The sequence below is a fragment of the Epinephelus fuscoguttatus genome, linkage group LG8 (assembly GCF_011397635.1).
Source record: "Epinephelus fuscoguttatus linkage group LG8, E.fuscoguttatus.final_Chr_v1".
Lineage (NCBI taxonomy): Eukaryota > Metazoa > Chordata > Actinopteri > Perciformes > Serranidae > Epinephelus > Epinephelus fuscoguttatus.
Window position 1 is genome coordinate 20,575,604 of NC_064759.1, and position 22,718 is coordinate 20,598,321.

Consider the following 22,718-nt stretch of genomic DNA (forward strand, 5'->3'; position numbering starts at 1 on the left):
TCAATTTCTCTTTCTCTAGCTTGCTCACTTGCTCGCTAAGTAGTCTGCATATGAGGACATGTGGGAAGCTTCACATGGTTAGTTCTTGTGTATATGAAATAAAAACCTACAGGCATCACTGCATGATTCCATTGTATTTTACAGTGGACATCTGTAGTTAGTTAACTGAGAAGGTAAAACCTTTTATTCACACTGCATTTGGCTGAACTTTGAGTGCCCTTTATATTGTACACTAAGCGCTTTGTTTGCATGGATTTCTCACTCTTAAAACAGCCTAATTAAGCTTAAAAGTTTATGTCCTACATAGGAGAGAACAGCCTGTACACAGGAGATAATATTTTATACGTAGGAGTTAAGTTTTGGCCGACACTGCCCCCAAAAACAAAAATCAAAACAAAAAGTCACTTGCTTTTCAGGGCTTTCATACCATTTACATCAGCCATGACTAAAAACTTTTTAGAATTTTAAACATGTTTGAATAACAAATTGACTTAAGACAGCTCAGACTGAGTTTTATGACCCGCTTACACCAAACGATCGTCATCACTTGAGTGAGCGACATCTCTAGAAAATAAGTCACGATTATTCTGACATTTTAAAATAGTCTGCAGCAGTGAAATCACTTGAAATGTTGTTTGGTGTAAGGCTGGCTGGTCTGGTTTGCTGAAATCACAGTCGTGTCTTGTGGCAGAGCATCCAAAATATGTAACTGTATTTTTTTCTGTTTTGTTATCTAAATTTTGTCGCTCTTTCTTAGCTTCTCTGGTTAATCTGTGACGTGCATGACCATGTACCGTGAACCCACGCGTTCTCTGTTCTCTGAAAGGGAGAACATAGTTTATTTGAACTTAAAATGATGTAACACACTTAAAGCTTTTGAGGTTAAATTGAAACAAGTGGCTGTTGATTTTCCTCTTAAGTCCACATTCAAATTCATAAAGATGAATATGATATTGCAGTGGAGGCGTGCACAGGTCTTCATCTATCCACTCATGCTCAGTGCACACACGCACACACCCGTTTGCTGACTCCCCCACAAGGTTATCACAGTGCTGCTGTGTTTGTCCTTGACACAGACAGATGAGGGGGAGCTGTGAAGCCAAGATTTCTCTTTTTCCCTTTGTGGCAATAAATATATACAGTTTTGCTTCTCTACACGCTCACCCACAACAATTAGCCTTTTTAGTCCCAGCATCAAATTATCCCCTGGTTTTTTTTCTTTTCACCTCCTTTCAGGTAAATCGGAAAGATCCAATTTCCTGAAGTAATTGAATTCATTATCATTTTAATAACCCAGAGCAATGGGAGTCATATAGCCATTGCTATGAGCCTGATATTAAAAATGAAAGGAAATAGACGGGTGGGTGGGTGACACAGACAAGCAGCTAAAAGAGCTTTGACACGTGAGGTGACTCAAGGTCTGTCGGTGGTGTGAAAGCCAAATGAAAGAGTCAGGCATGGGGAGGAGAAAATGACATCAAATGGACTTAAAGTCTTGTGTCATCACCTTGAGGAACACTGGGAAACATCATTATTGTAATATTTCCTTAACAAGTATAACCTTCCTAGAGAAGCTCAGAGATGGATTTGTCAGCAAGGTCACATGTAAATGTCATGTATTTTTTCTAACAATGCATAAAAGCCACAGACCTTGTCCTTCATCACAAACTCTATAACCTGAATATAGCTGTGATTTTACAATAATCTGACAGATGTTTATCCAGAGTGACAATCATATATACAGCCAGCACAGTACTTACGTTGGACCCAGTTGCCGCTGACTGGACTGAGGAAGTTGGGGTACAGGCCGTGGGGTTTTTCAATCTTCTTCAGTAGTTTTCTGATGTTCATCACCTGCATAGACACCAGGGTGTAAAACAATATCATCAGGATTCTGCACTGCTCTGGTTTCACACATTCAACTTGCACTGTGTCATCGATTCAAGGCTGGAAAGCATCTTGCAGACGAATAGTACCAGGAATCCACCATCACACCTCAAGGTAAGGAAGTAGTAAATTGTCCTGTAAAGTAAAACTGGAGATGTGATCCATATATAATGTATATCGTACCTTCTCTGTGTAGATGGGATTCCTGGAGAGCTCCGACAGGTGGACGAATTCAAGGTGAAGGGTCCCGAACTCAGCCAGGATACTACTCCCGGCTGAGGCCCAGCCCCAGCTCCAGCTGTTGCCACTGCAATAATAACCAGACAAGTAGACTAAGTCTCATGGCTGTTACACACAGGCCTCCACGGGGACAAATACTTGTATTAGATCACTGCATATATATATATATATATATATATATATACACACACACACACACACACACACACACACACATTATTTAGGGACAGGAGACATGTTACAGTAGGAGGGTAACAAGTTTCATCGCTGTGTCTCTTCACATTGACCCAGTGTTTGGGTTCATGGCGTCAAAAACCTGAGGCGACATAATGATAGTCAACAAGCTCATTAGTCAAGACCCCAGCTTAGCTTTTAACTGTCATTAGTTTTATGTGCTTCCTTCTTTCACTGTTTGTGGGGTAGGTACTTTCAACAGATTTATCACAGTCACTATTGTTTCTTTATTATTGAGTAATGCAACACAGTTTCTTCTGTTTCCTGTTAAATGTCAACATATTTACTGTGCACAGAGCTGAAAATCTACTAGAACAGTAAAGTAGTTTGACATGATACTGAAAATTGGAGGAAAATGCAAAAAACTAACTAAAACTATGAAATGGTGATGTAATACTACATGACAACTACTATGTTCTGACATTTCCAAAAACTTAAAATGAAAGCACCAGTGGTGTATGATTGCAGTCCATGCTGTAGACCTAAATTATTCATCTCAGCACACTTCTGAATTTCATCCTGTTTCGATGGGAAGTTCTACTGAGAGAAAAGTTTTACAGGAGCTTGAGCTCCATATGATGGCCCTGTATTGACAGCAGTGTTCAGTAGTTCTTTGAGTTGTTCTGCAGCCTCCTTTAGAAGTGAGTCTCTCTCTGTATTACACGGAGCAAAGTTACTGAAAGTAGCCAACGGAGTGCCTGCTGGACCCCGTGGCCTCTTTTGTACTCCGACTCTGCTTAATGCATCATAACAGACAGGTCTTATTTTTTATTCCCTTTTCAGATGGAAATCAATAACCATCTATGTCTCCGGAGATCTGTATAATGCATTTCTTCCATCCAAAGTATACCAATCTGTTTGAACATTCAGCTGGTGTCATTTGTGGTTTCCAGAGTTGGAGCATGTATCATCCTGCTAAACTCACTTTAACTTTGAGCAACACCACAGCTGAAATGATTAATACATTAGCATTCAACAGAACGCAACAGTCTTGGTGGCTCCAGCTCCTATAGTGCAAAGATTTGGTTCTTTTCTTTGTCTTATGTGATAGTAAATTAAATTTTGGACTGCTGGTTGGATGATTCCAACAGTTTGAACACATCACTGTTGGCTGTGTGAAATTCCTATGGGTATTTGTCTGACATTTCATAGACCAAACAATTAATAAATTAATCAAGAAAATAATCATCAGTTGCAGCACTATCAAAAGCTGCATTAGTTAAATTGAGTGAAAACCACTTTAATTTTCTGCTGCTACGTTCATGCAGCAACCAATAAAATACTGATTACATCTTTCTGTAAACTACTACAGTGGACGACAAACATCTTCTGACAATGATTTAAGAGACAGAAATGACTAAGAAAACATACTGTTGAGGTTTTTGGAGTTCATTAAAGTGGAAACTGCTTATGTGGACAGAATCTTATTAACCAAGACGTCTGCTTACCATCTTCATTTTGAGTCTTTTCATACATGACAAAATCTGGAAAAAAAATTAACTACAGTAATTACATTTTTTAAACTTTGCTCCCATGATACTTTGCCTCATGGTAACACATTTGCTCCCAGCTGGCTACCTGAGGCTGGTGCTGCGTGCACACTGACATCGCAACAGGAAAGAGTCATTTTCTCTCAATTAAAACAAAGTCTCTGCAAAGCTTATGACAAACTGCCAAAAACGAGCCAACGAGACCCAGCAGTGCAGCTTGGTGTTCCTCACTCTGCCTTGTGTCTTCTGCTCAAACAAAGAGAAACAGTTGTGGCAATGCAAAAGGAGGAAGCACCTGTGGCTGAGGCCGCCCTCGTCAAGTGAAGTGATAATGCCAGGTCATGTGGTGCCCCCTTGAGCGGGCCCTTGGTACCAAAACTGTCTGTTTTATTACTTTATATTCATGTAACATGTATAAAAATGTCAATTAGATGATTATATGCACGAGTAAGAAAGAAATAATAAAATGCTGTTATGATAATTGGCTTAAAGAGATCAGTTAGACCCAGACAGATGTGATCATTTTAAGAGGTTTTCACTATATAGGCATTATAAATCTTGTTATATTTCCAATAGTTTATCTTTCTGACACAACTAGAAAGTGCTGGATGCAATAAAATTCTGCTGCACACAACTATATTATGTCACTGTGTCACGATATTAGGACAATCAACTTTGAAAACTGGGTCCATGGGCAGGACTCTCACTGAGGTGTGACAGTGATCCTGTGGAGATGAGATGCCAAATGGCTGTCCTTTCTTTGATGAACAAAGAACATGCAGTCTCGGCCACCATTTCAGATGGCAAGACCCAGAGGAAAAGCCCTCACATGTCCAGTTTAGATCTGGCACAAATGACAAATCATCCGTGGTCCAGTGAATTCCAACACAGTGGAGCAACATGTGCACATGTTTTGATGTGATTAGTTAAAATAAAGTTGATTTGGCAGCTGGCATACCCTAAACATTATTACAATATGCTAATAAACTCACCAAAAGTCTATAAAAGAACCTTCACTATTATCTACAATTAAAATACAAAGTCAGTTTATTGTTGCCTAATACGATCGATATTTGTGTTTCATTTATCTCAACTTGAAAATTGGCAACTGTGTTAAGATGGCTTAAAAAGTTACTTACAAACTATGAACATCAAGGTCAGAAACACATGAAGCCATTCAGTTTTATTTCCTCAGCTCAGTGTGGGTAATACCACTCTGCAAATCCAATTCTCAGTTAATGGGTGGTCTCAGAGATGGTGCACTAATGCACGACGGTGATTACTTGAGGCAGAATGTACTACTAGGATGACTTTACATATCCTCTAATAGATGCTGGAGAAGATCAGACATCCGGTAATGAATTGAAGTGAATTTGTAAGAAGGGAAAAAGACAGAGGATGAAGGGGGAAAAAAAAAAAAGGTGGGAGGTGGGTGGTGTGCGAGGGCGGAGGGGAATCAAAGAGTTTGCCACTGTGATGAATGCATCCATTAAAAGTTTGGGGGCTACATCATTAGTAGCTCTGGCTCGAGTCACATCTGATTCCTCCTTTGGAAAGAATCAATCAAGGAATCAAAGCAGAGGTGCCGGGCAGCTGGTGGCGTGTTTGTGTGTGTGTTTGGCGAGGTGGAGGGGACTGGGGGGGGGGAACAATCCACTGGAACTCATTAATCTTTTCACCCCCTTTAACAAACACACCCTCATGCTCTTCCACAGCTATCAGAAATATAATCAGGTGAGGAAAATAATGAAAAATGCAAAAATCAATATCACATGTCATGCACAACGAGTTGGGGAAATTGGCATTTTTATGCACCTTAAGCAGAAAAGCTAAAATAATTCAAGTCTTTGATGTTGACCAGGAACACACACACACACACCAATAAAACGGTGTCCTCGATAGATTTAATGTATATTTTCTCTATGATTGTTAATAATTTCTATAATAGCTGTGTTTTAATTAAGATGCAATCAGGACCAGGACCGTCTTCAGCATTTTTACTAACATTGATTTTATTTTGTTTCTAAGGGACTGTGTATGATATTAAACCCACAATGTTGCCACAATATGAAGTATTTATTCACTCTCACACACTGAAAAGGTTTCTCTCATGGAGCACTGCTAGACTGTAAAACAAATAAATAAGCTGGATGTCAGAAGTATCTACAAATAACCCTGTTATCTCCAGCAACAAAACAAGCAGGGCTCAAACTAATAAATATTTTCATTATAGATTAATCAGATAATTATTTTCTTATTTCATTTTAAAAATGGCTTGTGTTATCTAACCAACAGTCCAAACCTTAAAGCTATGAGGCGAATAAAATCTGGAAATCTTCATATTTGAGAAGCAGGAATAAGACAATATAAAAAAGCTACTCACATGAATAATTTAAACAACTGTTTACTTAATCAAGTAATCATTTCAGCACTTAACAAAGAGAGATCTGGTGTGCGGTGAGATCTAAAGCTTTACTTGTTTGATGTTTTGTACCAGACGTAGCTCAGAGCTAAATTTTACGTGCAGACTTCTGAAAGGGTCATTATAACACAACACAACACAACACAACACAACACAACACAACACAACACAACACAACACTGAAAACTAAACGTACAGCACAACAGTACTTCACCTATAGCCAGTGCTGGGAGTAATTCTATTTTAGGCTGCTACTAATGTACCTAATTACTTTTTCAAATAAATAATTCATTTACAAATACTGAAATTTAACTGATGGAGCAGCTGATTGATCACATGATTCCATTCTATGCAACCAATTGGCGAACCTCATTCAGGGCGCCCTATTTAAACTGCTCTGTCCTGCCTACTGTTGCTGGTTCCTCTGCAAGCCGCTTTGCAACCCACCTCCACCCCAGCTTCTCCTTTTCATGTTGTGTCTGACTTATCAGTGTCATTTCTGTTTGGCATTGATGCTGCTCTGTTCTGTTCCTGGGGTTCTTTGCTGCTGCTCTCCCTGCCTTAGACTTTTCATGTAAGCGCATGGAAGGGCAGAGAGGTGTGCTCTCTCCACCTTAGACTTTCCATGTAGGCGCGTGGAAGAGGCTTTCTGCGCAGGCCCGGGGAAAAGCGGAGGGGCCCCAGAACAGAGCCATACCGCCAAATATAATACTGCAAATGGAAATAAAGTTTTCTTTGACTAATGTGTTCCTGACTGAACTGAAGTTATCTGTGATGTGTGGATCAAGTAAGCAGCGTTCAGTCTCTCTGTCCTGCGTGTGAGTGTGTGATTATATGTTTGAGAGAGTCAGAGGTAAGGGAAGAAACAGTGAAAGGTGAACCACTGCAGGATATGTTTCCGTAAGTTATTGAAAACTTAACGTTAGTCAGAACACCATAGGACTTGCTGGTCCACCAGCACATTAGTAGTCACCAGATCTTAGAGCAGAGCTGTCACTGCACACAATGGCCAACAGTTCGGGCATTTGGGGCTCCCAGTCCTGGAAATATGGTCATTATTTTTCCCTCCTAAGAATCAAGGACATATTAGGCTTACAGTGGTGAGTGGTGGTCTTTGTGCAGCATTTGTTAAAGTGAAAGAATAAACTTCAGTGTGTTTACATTTTTATAAATAACTTTAATCACTTTTATTTCATTAGGCCTGTCGTCATAAGAAATGACTTTCATATGTCTGAGAAACAGTTATTTTATTTTACTCTGCCGAGAGTATTAAAAACTGACTTGTGTTGTTTGATTTGAAGGCCTGTTGAGGCGACAATAAATAGGCCCATCAAAATCTATTGTGTTTTATTGTTCCACTACTCACTTTTATCATGCTGATAATGGGCACGATCACAGATAAAATTTGGCAGATGTCTTGTCCCACACTGTGACACAGCAACCCTCAAATAACACAGCATGGATTAATTAAAGACCTGAAGCAGATATTTTAAAGTAATTCAAAAGTTATTCTCCCTAGAAACTAATCAATTTTATATGTAATAACTGGCGAAGTAATTCACTTACTTTTGAGAGAAGTAACTAGTAACTGTAACTAATTGCTAATTTTCAGTAACTTCCACGACACTGCTTAGCGCATATCAGAAAAAGCTTCCTACACACTGTCAGAGCCACAGACTGTGCAGCAGGACTGAACCCCCCTGTGTGCTGACTGCCTGCTTGTGCTCCGTTACACACTGCATATGTTCTTCTCAAGTAATATGTGTGTGTGTGTGCGTGCGTGCGTGCGTGCGTGCATGGTATGGACAGACTTGTTTGTGTGTCTGCACGTCACTCCATGCGCCCCTCATGACCACAGTATGGGCAGCCTGCTTCCTCCTGCCCATCTGTACCACAGACCCATGTTGGTGCTGTAGCAGGAATTAACTGTAGAATAAGGTAATTAAATCTGCCAGCAGCTGTCCAGCTTGGCTGTTGGGTTAATTGGTAGCAGGTGGATGACAGAGGTGCCAGGAAGTGTTTTATAAAATAAGATTAGGGATTGGAAGGAAGAGGAGAGTATACTATGTGGATATAAAATCTTATAAACATGCATAAAAGGAGTTTGACAGTTTAAATGTGGCTAAATAACTTCAAATAATCAAACATGGTTGTGTGAGTATGATATTTTAAATCCAGTCTCACAGGACACTTCATCAAGCTGAATCATTAACTTTTTGTTCCCTGGTGTTCATGTGTGAAACAAAAGTAAACTGAGGCAGCGGGTTTGTAGGCTGGCATTGACAATTTGACTTTCACGGTCACTGAAGGTGTTTTATTTTTTTAGTCTCATGTCTCTCCATTCATGCTTTTTTAAGTATGTAATACTTGTGTTTTGTTTAATGTGGTTTTCCCACATAATAGTTAAAAATAATCTCTGAAAGGAGGCTGGAAGCACATCTACTTTTCCTCCCTCAATGAGACATTTGCTTGCATTAATTTTTGCTTTCTCCAGTGCTGATTGAGCTCGACCAGTCAAAGAGCAGGGTACAACAAGTTGGCTAACATCAGTGGAAACACTGAAGAGATTCAGCCATACATGTTAGAGCCTCAGTCAGACCCAGACTCTGAATCGGAGTGTGCACAACAAGCAGACATATTAGAATGTTAAGTGTAGTTAGCATCTTTTATTTATGTTGTTTGTTAGCTTGTAGGCTAATTGACCCTTCACTAAGCCCCGCCACCTGACACAGACTGGCCAATCATAAAGTAGCATCAGCCCAGCTCAGACCAGGGTCCAACAACAACACAGCTGTGCTCCATTGACTCTAATGCAGTCGTTTGAGATTTCCTTCATTTTCAGGCTGGTTTTGTGGATTTGGAGCTAAATGTTGTGCCTGGGGCACATTGTGTATTAATGATACTTGTTATCTGGAGAGTTTGGAAAAAGATATACGTTTCTTCCCTGTTCCAAAACCAAAATCAAACCCTGATCAAACCCCAAAGTGTAGGGTTAGCTAGCTAGCTAGTGAAGATATAACCTACTGAATGTATACACATGCTGCTTTTGGTTTTTAATGATTATAACAGTGAAAAAAAAAGACAGACCCTGCTGTACAGGAACCAGTGAAGGGAAGCAGGGAAACTATATTCATTGTCTTCTGTGGTGATCACTGCTGATCAACAGTGATCTGGTGGTTCACTTTTACACTGTGATCTGTAGCCTATAGTTCAGCTTTAGCTTCTAACTATCTTTGTCTTTTTCATGCTAGCTGTCATACTAGTAATATACCTAATCTAGCTTGCCTGGCATATGTTTGAATCTCAGATTTTAGGGAAGTGCACATAGATCTCCCTTTAGTAGAGAAATGTGAAAAAAAACCTCTCTAGTGACAAAATATGTGCTGATACAAGTCAGTACAATGTCATTCATTTTAAGGGACATAAACAAATCAAAACGAAAAAAACAAGAGGCACATTCTCCCCTCTCCTGCTTAAAAAGAATCAAACCCAAATCCAAACAGAGAGAGAGAGAGAAAGAGAGAGAATTTATAATTCATGGTCAAATTGCTCTAAAAATGAAAATAGCTTGAAGTTCTGTTGCGTGACCGTGGCATTAACAACATCGTGTCAATAAAGATTTTTAGATTAGAAAGGTAATGGTTTGGAACAGATTAAAAATTAACACAACTCATTTAAATGCATGCAAATATTATTCATATGATCTTACAAAGTGTTTATGAACACAGATTAATTCTTATCCAAATGTTATCGTCATTGTAAAACTCAGCCTGCAGCTGCTCTATTGTCATTAAACGGAGGCTGTGGCCTAGTGTTGGAGTGTGCAACGTTTTTTGGTGAAGTTTGTATTCACAGAAAATTGTACTTTTTAAGACTGTCATTTTTGAAAAATCATGTGGAGCTGATTTTTGTTTCTAAATTACAGATTTGGATCTTCTTTCTCCTTTTGGAACATGCTTTTATGTGCCAAGACGTCCCGAGGCTTTGCAACAGCTGAAAGTTGAAACTCAGTGTTGTTGCATGTGAATTAACAGAGGATTTAGAGGAAGGTTGAAAACAATATTAGCTCATTTCCCTATTTGTCAACATGTTTCACTTCAAACTCGGCTCACGTTTTTGAATCAAGCTCTGCCTCTGGTTGCCAAGATGAATAAACTGCAAGTGTGCTGATTAATGCCAGCCAGTGTGATCACTTGATATCGGTCTTTTATCAGGGATGGAGGACTTTTGGAGGTGAAGGCTGCTGCTGAGACTCACCTCCCCAGGTTGATGACTCCTCGGGGGATTCCTGTTGGTGTGTTGAAGGCAGGCAGCAGCTTCTCTCCGAGCTCCAATACTTTGCTCTTGAACAGCTGGAAAGAAAAAAAAGAAAAAAGAAACTTGGTGAATAAACAATACACAAACAACATATGTTGAAATATATATTTTGCTAAGAGAAAATCTGCCCGTCATCCCATCCAAGCTTAAACAATCACTGTCACAGGCAAGGAATCACAGGCCTGCACACATTTCCCCTCCAAAGCTAATTATGTGAAACATAAGGTCTGCTACTACAGACCTCCAGCAGGATTAAAAGCAATCTCATTGATGTAATCTACAACAGTCCATTTAAAACCGCACTTCCTCCCCATCTCCACCGGGCACAGACTCTGCGAGGTTAAGGCTGAGGCAAAGTTAATGTTTCATCTTATGAGCTGCATTATCAGTCACCAACTCTCCATTAGCCAGTGGGAACAATGTTTGAATGAAAAAAAAAATGAAATGAAGACAGAGGAGTGAGATATTGAAATCCTGACAAAGAGAGAGACGTCAGAGGAGACAAAGGTAGTGGAGCAGAGGAAGAGGAAGAGGGGCAATTCAAACAAGAGACTTGAAAGCCTCGGAGGCAACAGAGGGAGCAGAGAAAGTGATTGAGAAGAGACAGATATGGTAGACAGAGGCAAAACAGAGTCTAGACAAAGACAAAGCGCTGTCAGAAGAGTCTGTGAGCGTGGCAGCGGTGTGGAGCAGTGACTCAGCAGAAATATTGAGGAAGTTGGAGAGAAAATAGGGAAAACAAATTGCAATCAGATAGGTAGAAACCACCGGGCTCCGCTATTAGGATTGTTATCACTGTGCAAGTAGTCTTTGTAGTCTGAAATTGCTTTTACCTCAGCAAAGTGAACAAGTATTATTGTATAGTTACTGTTAGAATACATTTATAGTGATGTGCCCTCCTTTTTTAAGACCCTTTTTTCTCATTGTTTCATATCTCAAAACAAAAATCTCTCAAATCGTACATTCTTTATTTTTATTTATTCTTTAAATTGGAATCCATTAGCCGCCACTAAGGCAGCAGCTACTCTTTCTGGGTAGCTACATTATAAACGTCTTTTTTCCTTCTTTGTTTTTACCTTTATTTATTCACTGAGAAAAAGCCTCTCATTTGCGGGAATGCTATGATCAAACAACACAGACACCTGGAAGCTGCCCAGTATAACCACAGTCTGATCTGCTGGCCACTGAGCAGCTCCACTGGAGCAGCTGGGGTTAAAGGCCTAGCTCGAGGGCACCTAAATGGTGGTAATAAAGGACGGGCAAGTGCTGCTTTTTCACTTCCCCTACCAAGACTTATCCTGCTGGTTCAGGGATTCAACCGACAACATCCTGGTCACAAGCTAGTCTTGTGCTTAATGTGCATATTTCAAAGCCAGTAGCTGCATTGTTCTCTTAAGCCTTTGCATGAAACTCTCACACGTCACCGGTGTTGAGAGTGACCCCTGTGGGAAATTTACAAAAACACTGCATCACTCTGACTCTCTCTCACTGTCAAGAGTAAAGGTTGCAAAATAGTCGTAAAGTGAATACATGAATACAAAGACGACTGAATGAATGAATAAACAAACAGAATAGATACTGAATCAAGTGCAATGTTCAATATGCAAAATCTTTTTTTTTCTGTCTGCATTTTTTGAAAAGAGCCATTTTTTTTGTCAGCCGATATTCTCACAGATTCTGTCAGAAGATGTTTTCTGATTTACATGCTGAACGCTTGACCCACAAATAAAGCAGCAATTGCACCCATTACATTTAAACTGTGTGATCAAAGTACTAAATACTTGACTGACAATATAAGCAACAATCAAAGTTTGGAAGAGATATCTTCAGTTATTTAACAGAGTTTAAAATAGCTAAATAGCTGCATATAAAATCACTCCATATACTATACAGTGAAATATATTAGTTGTCTGCTATTTTAATTTGAGTGTCTTTTAAGTGGGGAGTGTATCTACTAGTCTATATAGTGCCCTCACAAATTTTCACCCAAGAACGGATAAAATATTTAATTAATTTATTTATTTTCAATCCTGGAAGGGGAGGAGCTATCCCAGCTGACACTGAACGACAGGCGGGGTACACCCTGGACAGGTCACCAGACTATCACAGGTCTGACACATAGAGACAGACAACCATTCACACTCACATTCACACCTGGGGACAATTTAGAGTCACCAATTAAACTGCATGTCTTTGGATCGTGGGAGGACGCTGGAGGACCCACCATAAAATGATGCCCATGGCACAGGCGCTCCTTTCTGCTAACAACTCCACAATGTGTCACTTTTTATAGACAGGAGAATTAATAATGCAACAGTACACCTGCCTGTGAAGATACTAAATTATGCTGATTAATAAGTGTCTGAGGGTTGCCGGTTCGATCCCGGGTGTGGGAGCCCTTCTGTGCGGAGTTTGCATGTTCTCCCCGTGTCAGCGTGGGTTCTCTCCGGGCACTCCGGCTTCCTCCCACAGTCCAAAGACATGCAGACTGGGGACTAGGTTAATTGATAACTCTAAATTGTCCGTAGGTGTGAATGTGAGCGTGAATGTTTGTTTGTCTCTATGTGTCAGCCCTGCGATAGTCTGGCGACCTGTCCCCTCTCGCCCGATGTCAGCTCGGATAGGCTCCAGCCCCGCCCACGTCCCTCAAGAGGATGAAGCAGTTAGAAGATGAATGAAGATGAATAAGTGTCTGAGAAGTGTATAAAAACTCTCATGTACTCATAAAAATGATGCTAAAATCATAAAGGAGGCTTTTTCAAACTGAGTGCTTCTCACTTTAAACCAGTGAGAAGAGCACAGAGAAAAAAACTGAAATTGCACTTTAACTTATATTTCCCATATTACCCTGTTATGTCACATACTGTACATACTTTTAGTATATAAATGTAAATGTGAATCTTTCCTTTTCATTTCTTCCCTCTAGTTTTATATACTTTCATCCTCAGTGTCCACACGCAACAGACACTAACATTTAAGGGTTTAAAGACATTTCCAAGATATTTTATCACCAAATTTAAGACTGACTGTTAAACAAATCATATTTTTCTCATTCAAGAATAATTGGTAGGATATATTCTGAATGTGAGCCTGTCCAGAATTAGGTTTTATGTGGGAATATGGTTATCAAGGTGAGTTAAATTAATCTACATTTTGCCAACTACAACTTTGCCAGGTAAGTGCGAGTACTAAGTAAAAAGGTTTAAGGATTTGTAAAATAAAAAATGTGGACATTTATCCTCAGTTATTTTTAATAAAAGAAATTAACAGATAGATCAATTAAATTATATTAAGTAGTTTTAGCAATAAGGACCCAGCAAATTCAAAATCCTGAGTACTTAATGACTTTTAAGGCCCAAATATTTATAAAATTAAATTTAAGACATCTGCAGACACCCTGCTTTCACCTATCTCATTGATTAAGTCTAATCTAATTTAAACATTTTAATATTTGTTTCTACATCTCTGCTTTTATTTGTGGATTCCTGTGTTTTATAGTGACAACAAAGCTGAACCTTGAACAAAAATCTCTCAACTGAAATAACCCAAACTTTTCTAATACCGAAGCCAGAAAAATATAACTGCAGGTTAAAGACAAGCCGTTTTTTGTTTTTACAATAAGGTGGTAAAAAGAATATTGAGTTGAAACTCCATATTCGTTCATTAGGTATCAGGTGTTTCAGAAATCTGGAAAAAAGACATTAATATTTTTTGTCTATCTAGAGCCCCCATGTACCGTGGCTATGAAGCACTCAGTCAGTCATAAAGTGGTGGGATTGGAGCAGGGTGGCGTTACACAGTCACTTGTTAACTCTGGCAGAATAATACAGAGCAGCCTCAGCCTAATGTGTGTGTTTGTGTATGTGCTACGCTCCCTCTCCAGTCCCCTGGCTCTCTATTTTATCAAAGAGAGCACTAATGACCCTCCGCCTGGTCCCATCTCTCCTCATCGGCCCTTTCTACCACTGCCGACGCCTTTGCTAGAGCAAAGCAGAAGCCCACAGGCACACACACGCGTTCAAAGCAGACACACACTCAACATTCAAAACAAGTACACACACACACAAACTTGCTTTCGTTTGTGCGCTGGGCTTGCATCACTTTGAATTTCACTACAGAAATATACTTTGGTTTGTGTAACCGTACACTTTTAAATGAAACAGACAGAAAACACACACATGCATTCTTTCTCGAATATGAAAGACTTAAAGACTCGCATCAAGAAGCAGGGGCAGCAGATTATATTGCACTCATTTATTCTTGTTTGCTTGTTTATAAATTACTTGATTAATTATAGTAAAACCCCTTTGGCTGGCAGCTGCTCTGTGATTTACTGTACGCAGCACACAAGCTAAATTAAGGGCCGTGTTCATAAATCTGTCTTCTCTGACACATCGCTGGTCTCTTGTGCAACTCAGTGAGCCTCCTCCAGCACGTGCCCTTCATTACTGAAGTGCTATTGTAATTACACTTTGTGTGTTTGCACCGCCCCCCCATCCATCCATCCAATAATGCAAAGCTATCAAGGAAATCCAAGATTGGTTATTTTTACTTTTTTTTTTTCCTTAACTCCCCTGCCTCTGATACGATGGCAGGATGGTGAAACTCAGCAAATACCAACATTGATCCGACGTGACAGCCGACAGGTCGCTTTCTTCCCTTTCAGTTGGCATTCCCTGTAGGACGGCGGATGGGAGGCTGGACACAAATGGCGTTTTCTATCAGCTCTTAACTGCTGAAGACACACATCAGGCATGCAGTCCTTTCTCCCACAGCAAACACCGTCAGAGCCCAGTGGACAGACACTTCGGGAAACATTTTGAGGTCTGCCACTTCTGTTTACTAGTAAAACCTCTCAGTCCTCGCCTCAGGCAACAAAGGACACGAGAAAAGGGGCCCTACGCACCCTTCCATACCAGCTATAGATTTACATTCTTAGCTTTCCATTCATCCATCTGTCTGTGCACAATATTGCTGTCAATGACTTTTTGCAACAACTGAGAGCAACTAATTATTGGTTTCGTGGAGCGTGTCGCCATAATGAATTAAATTGTTGTATTTCATTCTCACTTTTTTCAGTCACAAAGTCAGAACACGACCCTGGAAGAGGCTGGCAAACAAACAAGACAGAAAGAGATGTACTACCGTGGCAGCACATCAACTTAACGTTACTCATAACCGCTTCTATCAAACTTGGAGAGGAGAGAACACAGTTTACTTGTTTACTGTTCCGGAAATTCACTCAAGTGTTTTATTTACCTCATTATTTTTTTTTTAATAGACAGGACAGTAAAGTCATGAAGTACTGAGAGATGGACTAACAAACTTTTGGTTATGGTTTTAATTTTGATTTGTTGAAAATAATAAAACACACAGAATACTGTCTTATTTAAACACCAATGGGTAACTGTGTCTCGCATGAATATGCATCAGTGACCTTTGTGGGGACCAGTCCAGACAATAGATGGGTGTGATGTTACTCCTCATAGGTGCACATAAACCTACACAAAACAATGATGTTGTACTCTCTCAGTCAAGGCTCGGTTACAACTCCGCACTAATGCAGGATGGAAAGCGATGGATTGATATTGACTATTGATTAAATATTTGAATTATATGCATGAACATCTCTCAGTAAAAAGTTTAGATTTGAAAATGCCCAACAGGAAATGTCAATGACAGTATTCTATTCTTTTATTTTATTCTTTCTGTATAGGTCTACTTATTCTTGGACTGACAGATGGAGCAAACTGTTTAAGGGAGAGAGGATTGTAGTGGGAGCACTGGGGCGTCTCGTGTGACTGTGTGGCAATGGCAACGGTTTACATGGCTCAAAAGTTTAGGGAAGAGGACCCATTAGCTGAATTTTGCTTAGGGCCCCAGGGAGGTCAGGACTGGCTCTGCTCCCTCACATAGTTATATGATATTACGCTGTCCCATAACTTTTTTCGACTTTGGGTAGCTCTCTTTTTAGTACTATACTATATATTACTGTTACTATATGCGTTTATGTGTGTGTTTTATTTTCATTTTTAAAACAGGCTAAACGATTCGCTAAAAGAGCCATGAACTGTGGGTTTTACTGTCACTAAGGATGTGGAAAGTTTTTCTTGTTACATATTATTTTAACGCTACCCTCATGACTGTACCTCAAACTTTCAAGAAGTACTATAATTGAAGCTAAAATGTTACAGTATGGCTAGGATGTATCAAACCTAACAGACACTATGTAAACCATATACACTTTATGCAACTTTACCGGTCTCAGCAAAAGTATTTATATATATTACATTTTAAATCACCACAAACATGAGCAGGTTGGTTGTTAAACGACTACGACAGTTGACTGGAGGTTACTTTAAAAGTAGAACAGTGTCTGTGTCTTTTAATTTTATTCATCTGTAAAATTTACTTTCGTCATGGTAATGGCGATAATAGAAACTGTCGGCAGGGTTGTTGTTACCATGAGGAAGTTTTACCAAAGAGAGCATGTGGTTTTATTTGTATTTGTAACAGTTGAGGTCATTGGCACAGTGGAATAAGATTTACCAGCTTTTTGCTGCACACACATGGACTAATTTATTCAGTGTTGTTTTTTTGGCCTTTTCATAGAATCTGTATCACCTGCTTCGTCCTTTAAGATGAATCTCAGCATCTTAATCACACAATGGTTTTATTTGACTCCTCGTCATGGTTCTTGGCTTGACAACCAACCTTCTATGTCTCGCCGGTTTTTCCTTTCCTCTTCACATTAAGGACACATTCTCAAGTCTGATTAGACTGGTGATGGACACCGTGAATACATAATGTGGCAATAAAATGACTAACTGTGTGACTGGTTGCTGATATGTTTTAGCAGCCAGCAGAGAGCTTCATCAGCTGCACAAATCCCTCACTCATAGTGTGACTGATTCTTAGTACAAATGTGGGCTTTTAATGCAAGAACAAAGCCCCGTCTCTTTTACACCTGCCATCACCTCCTCTTTATTCACGTTACTGAGATGTAGGAGACGCAGACGGCAGAAGACCTGATCTGCTGAAGATGAGAAATGGATGGTAAGCAGCAATGTCATGGAAAACATATCTGCAGTTTAAAGGCAAACTTTATCGCAGCTTCAGAGGACTGCTTGTGGTTTTCTCAATTCTGTCCTCTATTCCTAAGACCAAAGCACATGTAGAGTGCATGCATAATGCTCTCTTTTTACAAGTCCAGCACAGCAACCAGTTGCCTCTGTGAGAAGAGTTTATTTGAAGTCACTTAAGGTTCCTGTGCTCCAAAAATAACGACCAAATCTAAAAACATAGCGGGTGACATTTTGAGAACCTTCTGATGTCGCCTGGCGGAGGAAAAAAAGCTGTTTTTCTTAAAACCATAGATAAATAACTCCTATTTGGCAGCTTATGAACACAGATCTGCAAACTAACCTCTCTGCCTCCGTCACTATCTCACACCAGCATGCAAGTCCACAGTAAATTTCTCATCATCTTTTTCCCTTTGTCCTGAATGTCTGAGGACAGCTTGATCAAAAACGAATCTATAAAGCAGCTAAAAGGCAGCAGAGTCTGTCAGCCGGGTCTACAAAGGAAGAAAAACAACTCATGCCCTTCTGTCATGTCATTCATAGACCCATAGAAAGCTGTGACGACAGAGATCACCTGTGGATGAGCCACAGAAAAGGGACAGAAAAGACTGGTATTTGTGCCATCAAAGGCAAAACGTCAATCACAACTTCCCAAAGCCCAAGGTGATGTCTTTAAACACCTTGTTTTGTCCAACCAACAGTCCCCAAACCCAAAGACATTCTGTTGACTACCACATAAGAAAAAAAAACAGACCTTGAAACTGAGCAGCTGGGAAAAACATCACTTACACAACTAATCAATAAAGAAAGAGTTGCAAGTGGCGGACGAAGTAATCCGATCCTTCACTTAAAATGTGGTAGTGGTAATACCACAGTGTAGAAATACTTTGTTACAAGCACAATCCTGCTTTCAGTATCTTACTTCACTATACAAAACAGTAAATGTACCATTATAAACTTGAAGTACCAAAAGTGAAATATATATATATATATATATATATATATATAGGGTCTGAAATTGACACCTGCGAAGCACCAAATGAGGGTAGATTTTCAATTTGGCTAGTAAATCTCGGAAGGCTTAGTAAGTCTTGGTAGGTACATATGAAGGTAATAAATAAAGGAGGAAGCTTTGTAGTCTGAACCAAGACCTAAAACTCTTTACTGCCTCCCACACTGTGAAACAGCAGCCCATTACAGCTTCACTCGTGCTGCTTTTAGCTTTCACAGTAAAAGCCCTGGGCATTTACACTGCATCACTGCTAACCAGAGGGAACGTATTGACATACTGAGGCTATGGTGACGAGTTTCCCAACATATTAAAGTTTTGCTCTGGCCTCTTCTTTAAGTTTGTATTCAACGTAATACATTATCATCACAATGTAATATATTGAAAGACATAGAAATTTGACAAAAAGGCAATTTAGTATCTCAGCCTATCAAAAATATGCTTGGCTGATGTTTGTTTTTTTGTATCTACCAGTCTCCTTGGCCGGTCAAAAAGTTAATTTCTGACACTGTGTATATATAATATCACTAGATTACAATAAGTGATGCATTAATGTGTGAACATCACATGTTGCAGCTGGTAAAGGTGGAGCTAATTTAAGGTACTTTATATGCTGCTAGGTGGTTTAACCTTTGATTATACAACAACGTAAGGCATAACATACAGCGAGTGGATCGCTATTGCATAATGAATCTTGACAGTTTGATACACGACTCTGACATGGAACAGACCAGCTTGATGATTATTCTGCCTATTACACGCTCACTTAGTAAAGACATTCATTTTTTCATGAAAAACATTGATTTAAAAATAATTTTCTTGTTTATGCTAGGCGTCTATAATCAGAACTGGGTCCATGGCAACAGTCTGCTGTTCACAGCAGTGGCTAGAATGCTGTAATTGACCATTCAGATTCAAGTATGCAGAGAGGCCATGCAAGAAAATAATACTAATACTATAGCTGATTTATGGTCTGTATGAAAAATTCTTAATTAATAAAGTAACTTCAGTTATGTAATAAATGTGGTGTCATAAAAAGTACAATGTTTGCCTCAGAGATCTAGTGGAGTAGGAATATAAAGTATCCTAAGATGGTAACACTTAAGTCAAGTACCTCACGATTGTACTTAAGCATAGTACTTTAGAAGCTGTACTTTCCGCCACTGGGCAGATTGAATTTTCTGTTGTACATGTAGTCGAATTTGGTTCTAGTTTGAAAATACTCACAGGTCTCACACAGCAAGAGGTGACACCAAATACTGATTTCTAGATCAAATCTGTAAGGTCTAGTGTGCAGGGTTTAGTAGCATCTAGCAGTGAGGTTACAGACTGCAACTTCACTTGTGTGCCATGCATGTAGGAGAACCACAGTGGCCGATACAAAATGTGAATGGCCCTACCTAGAGCCAGTGTTTGATTTGTTCGTTGCGTGTTACTGTAGAACAACACAGCAGACACTGTGGAAGAGGACTTACTTGTATGTAGATAAAACAGCTCATTTTCAGTTAACAAAACCATAATTCTTATTTTTAGGTGTTAGAAAATGAATAAAAACACAACATTACATTCAATTTCTGCCAATAGATGCTCCTTATTCCCACACACTGGCATTTAAGGATTATATTTTGTTACATTTTGAGTTTAAAAACTGACAATGCATTCATCTCTTGACATAAACCTTAGAACCCTAAAGGAAATGAACAAATACAGTTCAGTTATTCACTCATAATGACATCAAACAAGTGCCTTACAGTAAGCACACAGTCTGAACAGTAGTCTCAATTCAATCCTGGTGTAAAAGAATATTCCACTCTGAGACTAAAGTCCAAGTTAAGTCTTTTCTGACTTTGTGAAGTTGTGTCTGAAGTCATTAGAAGTATGGCTCTATTCCACACCTCTAGTGATGACTATATGATGAATAATTGGTGCTCAAGAGAGGGAGAAAGTCAACATTGACTCGACAGAATCAGCTTTCATTAGATGCTAGATCCATCATAGAATGACCTTAAGTAAGAACAGCAGATACAGTGTGCAAACTCATACTTTAAGAGGCTCTATCTGCAAACTCCCAAATGGAAAAGCTTAAAAAACTTTACGTTTCATCACAGCTTAAACTGTACTGTACACCTGTAGGGGTACGTCTGCAGTGTGTGGGTGTATGTTATTTCAGATGATATTTCTAAAAAATATCATTTCAGTGGTCTGAGTTACAACTGTGTGCCCACACCCACGAACACACAAATTCATGTTAAAACATGGTTCAATGGCTGCTGCAGGCTGAGAGATATCTGAGGTTTGATTCTGCTGAGGCCATAATAAGACGCTCATTTTCTTAGAGCAACTGGAACAAAAAGTCGATTCTTTATAAGCAGCGGCTGCACCTGGTTTGTTTAGCTTCTCTCCCAGCGGCATTGATCATTATTAGGATCCTTTTCTTTTCTCTGTATCTTCATGGGCCTGTCGGGGAAACGAGGGGGATTATTCAAAAGGAAACAGATACACTTCACGTATCTCAAACACTGAGCGCAGTCATCACTGATTGAAAGGAATATTACAAGTCTCGGCTTCAATCGTCTTCCTCAATATTTCCACCCTTTCAGTTGGATCTGACAAGACTGACAGGAGGAGACCTTTTATTGCACATTGATTTCGTTCTTCATTTCACAAGCTGCTGGTGCGAGCTGACTATGAAGCAGAACAGTCCACAGGTCGCAGCACCTTCACTCAAGTACGGTTCAACGGGTCCAAATCTCAACGAGATCGACACCGTTGCCTTTGAGCAAGCTTTATTCTGCTTTGAATATTCAGCTGCAGATGGTGTCTATATTGAGCAGCATCAGTGGTGTGTAAAATTCATATTAAATATTCAAAGTTAACAATGCCAGGATGGCAAAAAAGGCTGTCTCTATTGTACTGTAGGCTCTCTTCAAACCCTTAGTGTTACCAAAAGAACGCTAATAATTGCTGGTTTTAAAAAAACAACATTTCATTCCAGCCACGCCAGTGATTTTTTTTTGCTAATTTAAATGTTATTCTGTTCCCTTTTCTTCCACACAGCTATAATTTTGTGCCTGCAACACATGTTTCTACGTCTCAACCGGCAAAGCTGGCAGAGTGACATAGATGTCTTGAACACTGTCTGCTAACTCACAGCATGCGGTCCCACATCAGCCTGATGTCGGGAAACCAAAAAGTACTCTGCATAATTTATGCAGCATAGCATCGCCTCAGAGTGGAGCAGGCGAACATGCTAAAGCAGATCCAGTAAATTAGACATGAGGACTACTCAGAAAACAAACGCAGCGGTAAAATGGGAGTACCCACCAAAGCCCAAATTGGAAAAACAAACAAGTGGCGGCTGCTCAATCAAGCCCCCGCTGGAAAGGAGCAGCTCTAAATTAGTCCACATTACAGCTATATTGTTAAGCAATGTTCATCAGCTTAAATGTTCTTCTCTCAAGTACATGACCGCCCACCTACTTTCCACCCCTCCCTCTGACCCACTAAACCGGGCTTATACAAATCATTTCACAGTTTGCTGACTGCTGCTACTGTATAATACAGCAGTCACAGTTGCTGTCATTTCTTCCCATCCAATGATGCAATTACAGCGCGTATACACTCAGTCTTGTGCTTCAGCTCTCTATGTTACCCAGAGCCTAATTACTGAGTATGAAAGCAGACCATTATATCTGCTTTCTTTGTGTGTGTGTGAATGCCAGGAAAATACATTTCCTGCTGCACAGGATTATGGATGCTTGTGAAGATGCGGTTGATTGGCTGTCGTAAACATAACTGGTCATTATTGGGATGTTTCAACTTAGATATAATCTTTCCATATTACAGGGTAGCCACCGAGTGGCACTGTATGCCTCAGTTTTTTCTTTGGGAAATCAGGGGATGCTGTTTTTCATCTAAAGCTGATTGTTGTGCGCAATGTTATTGCAGCACCATGCCTACATGAAAAGAAAGAGGAGGGGGGAATCCAGAGGGAAGAGTTAATCCCACCCATGTTCCACTGTTAAGAAAAATACATG

General features: G+C 39.7%; 1 protein-coding gene across 2 annotated transcripts in view; it reads right to left on the reverse strand.

The window, feature by feature from the left end:
• Nucleotides 1-22,718, reverse strand: part of LOC125892532 (mannosyl-oligosaccharide 1,2-alpha-mannosidase IA) — a 254,292-nt gene that overhangs the window by 22,318 nt on the left and 209,256 nt on the right. Inside the window, exons 5-7 of one of the 2 annotated variants that reach the window (XM_049582507.1) lie at nucleotides 10,531-10,625; nucleotides 2,071-2,194; nucleotides 1,761-1,854 (exon numbers count right to left, since the gene is read on the reverse strand). In XM_049582507.1, the coding sequence (XP_049438464.1) occupies nucleotides 1,761-1,854; nucleotides 2,071-2,194; nucleotides 10,531-10,625 (313 nt within the window). Of the gene's footprint in view, nucleotides 1-1,760; nucleotides 1,855-2,070; nucleotides 2,198-10,530; nucleotides 10,626-22,718 lie in introns of both variants that reach the window. The other variant, XM_049582506.1, reaches the window with a different exon arrangement.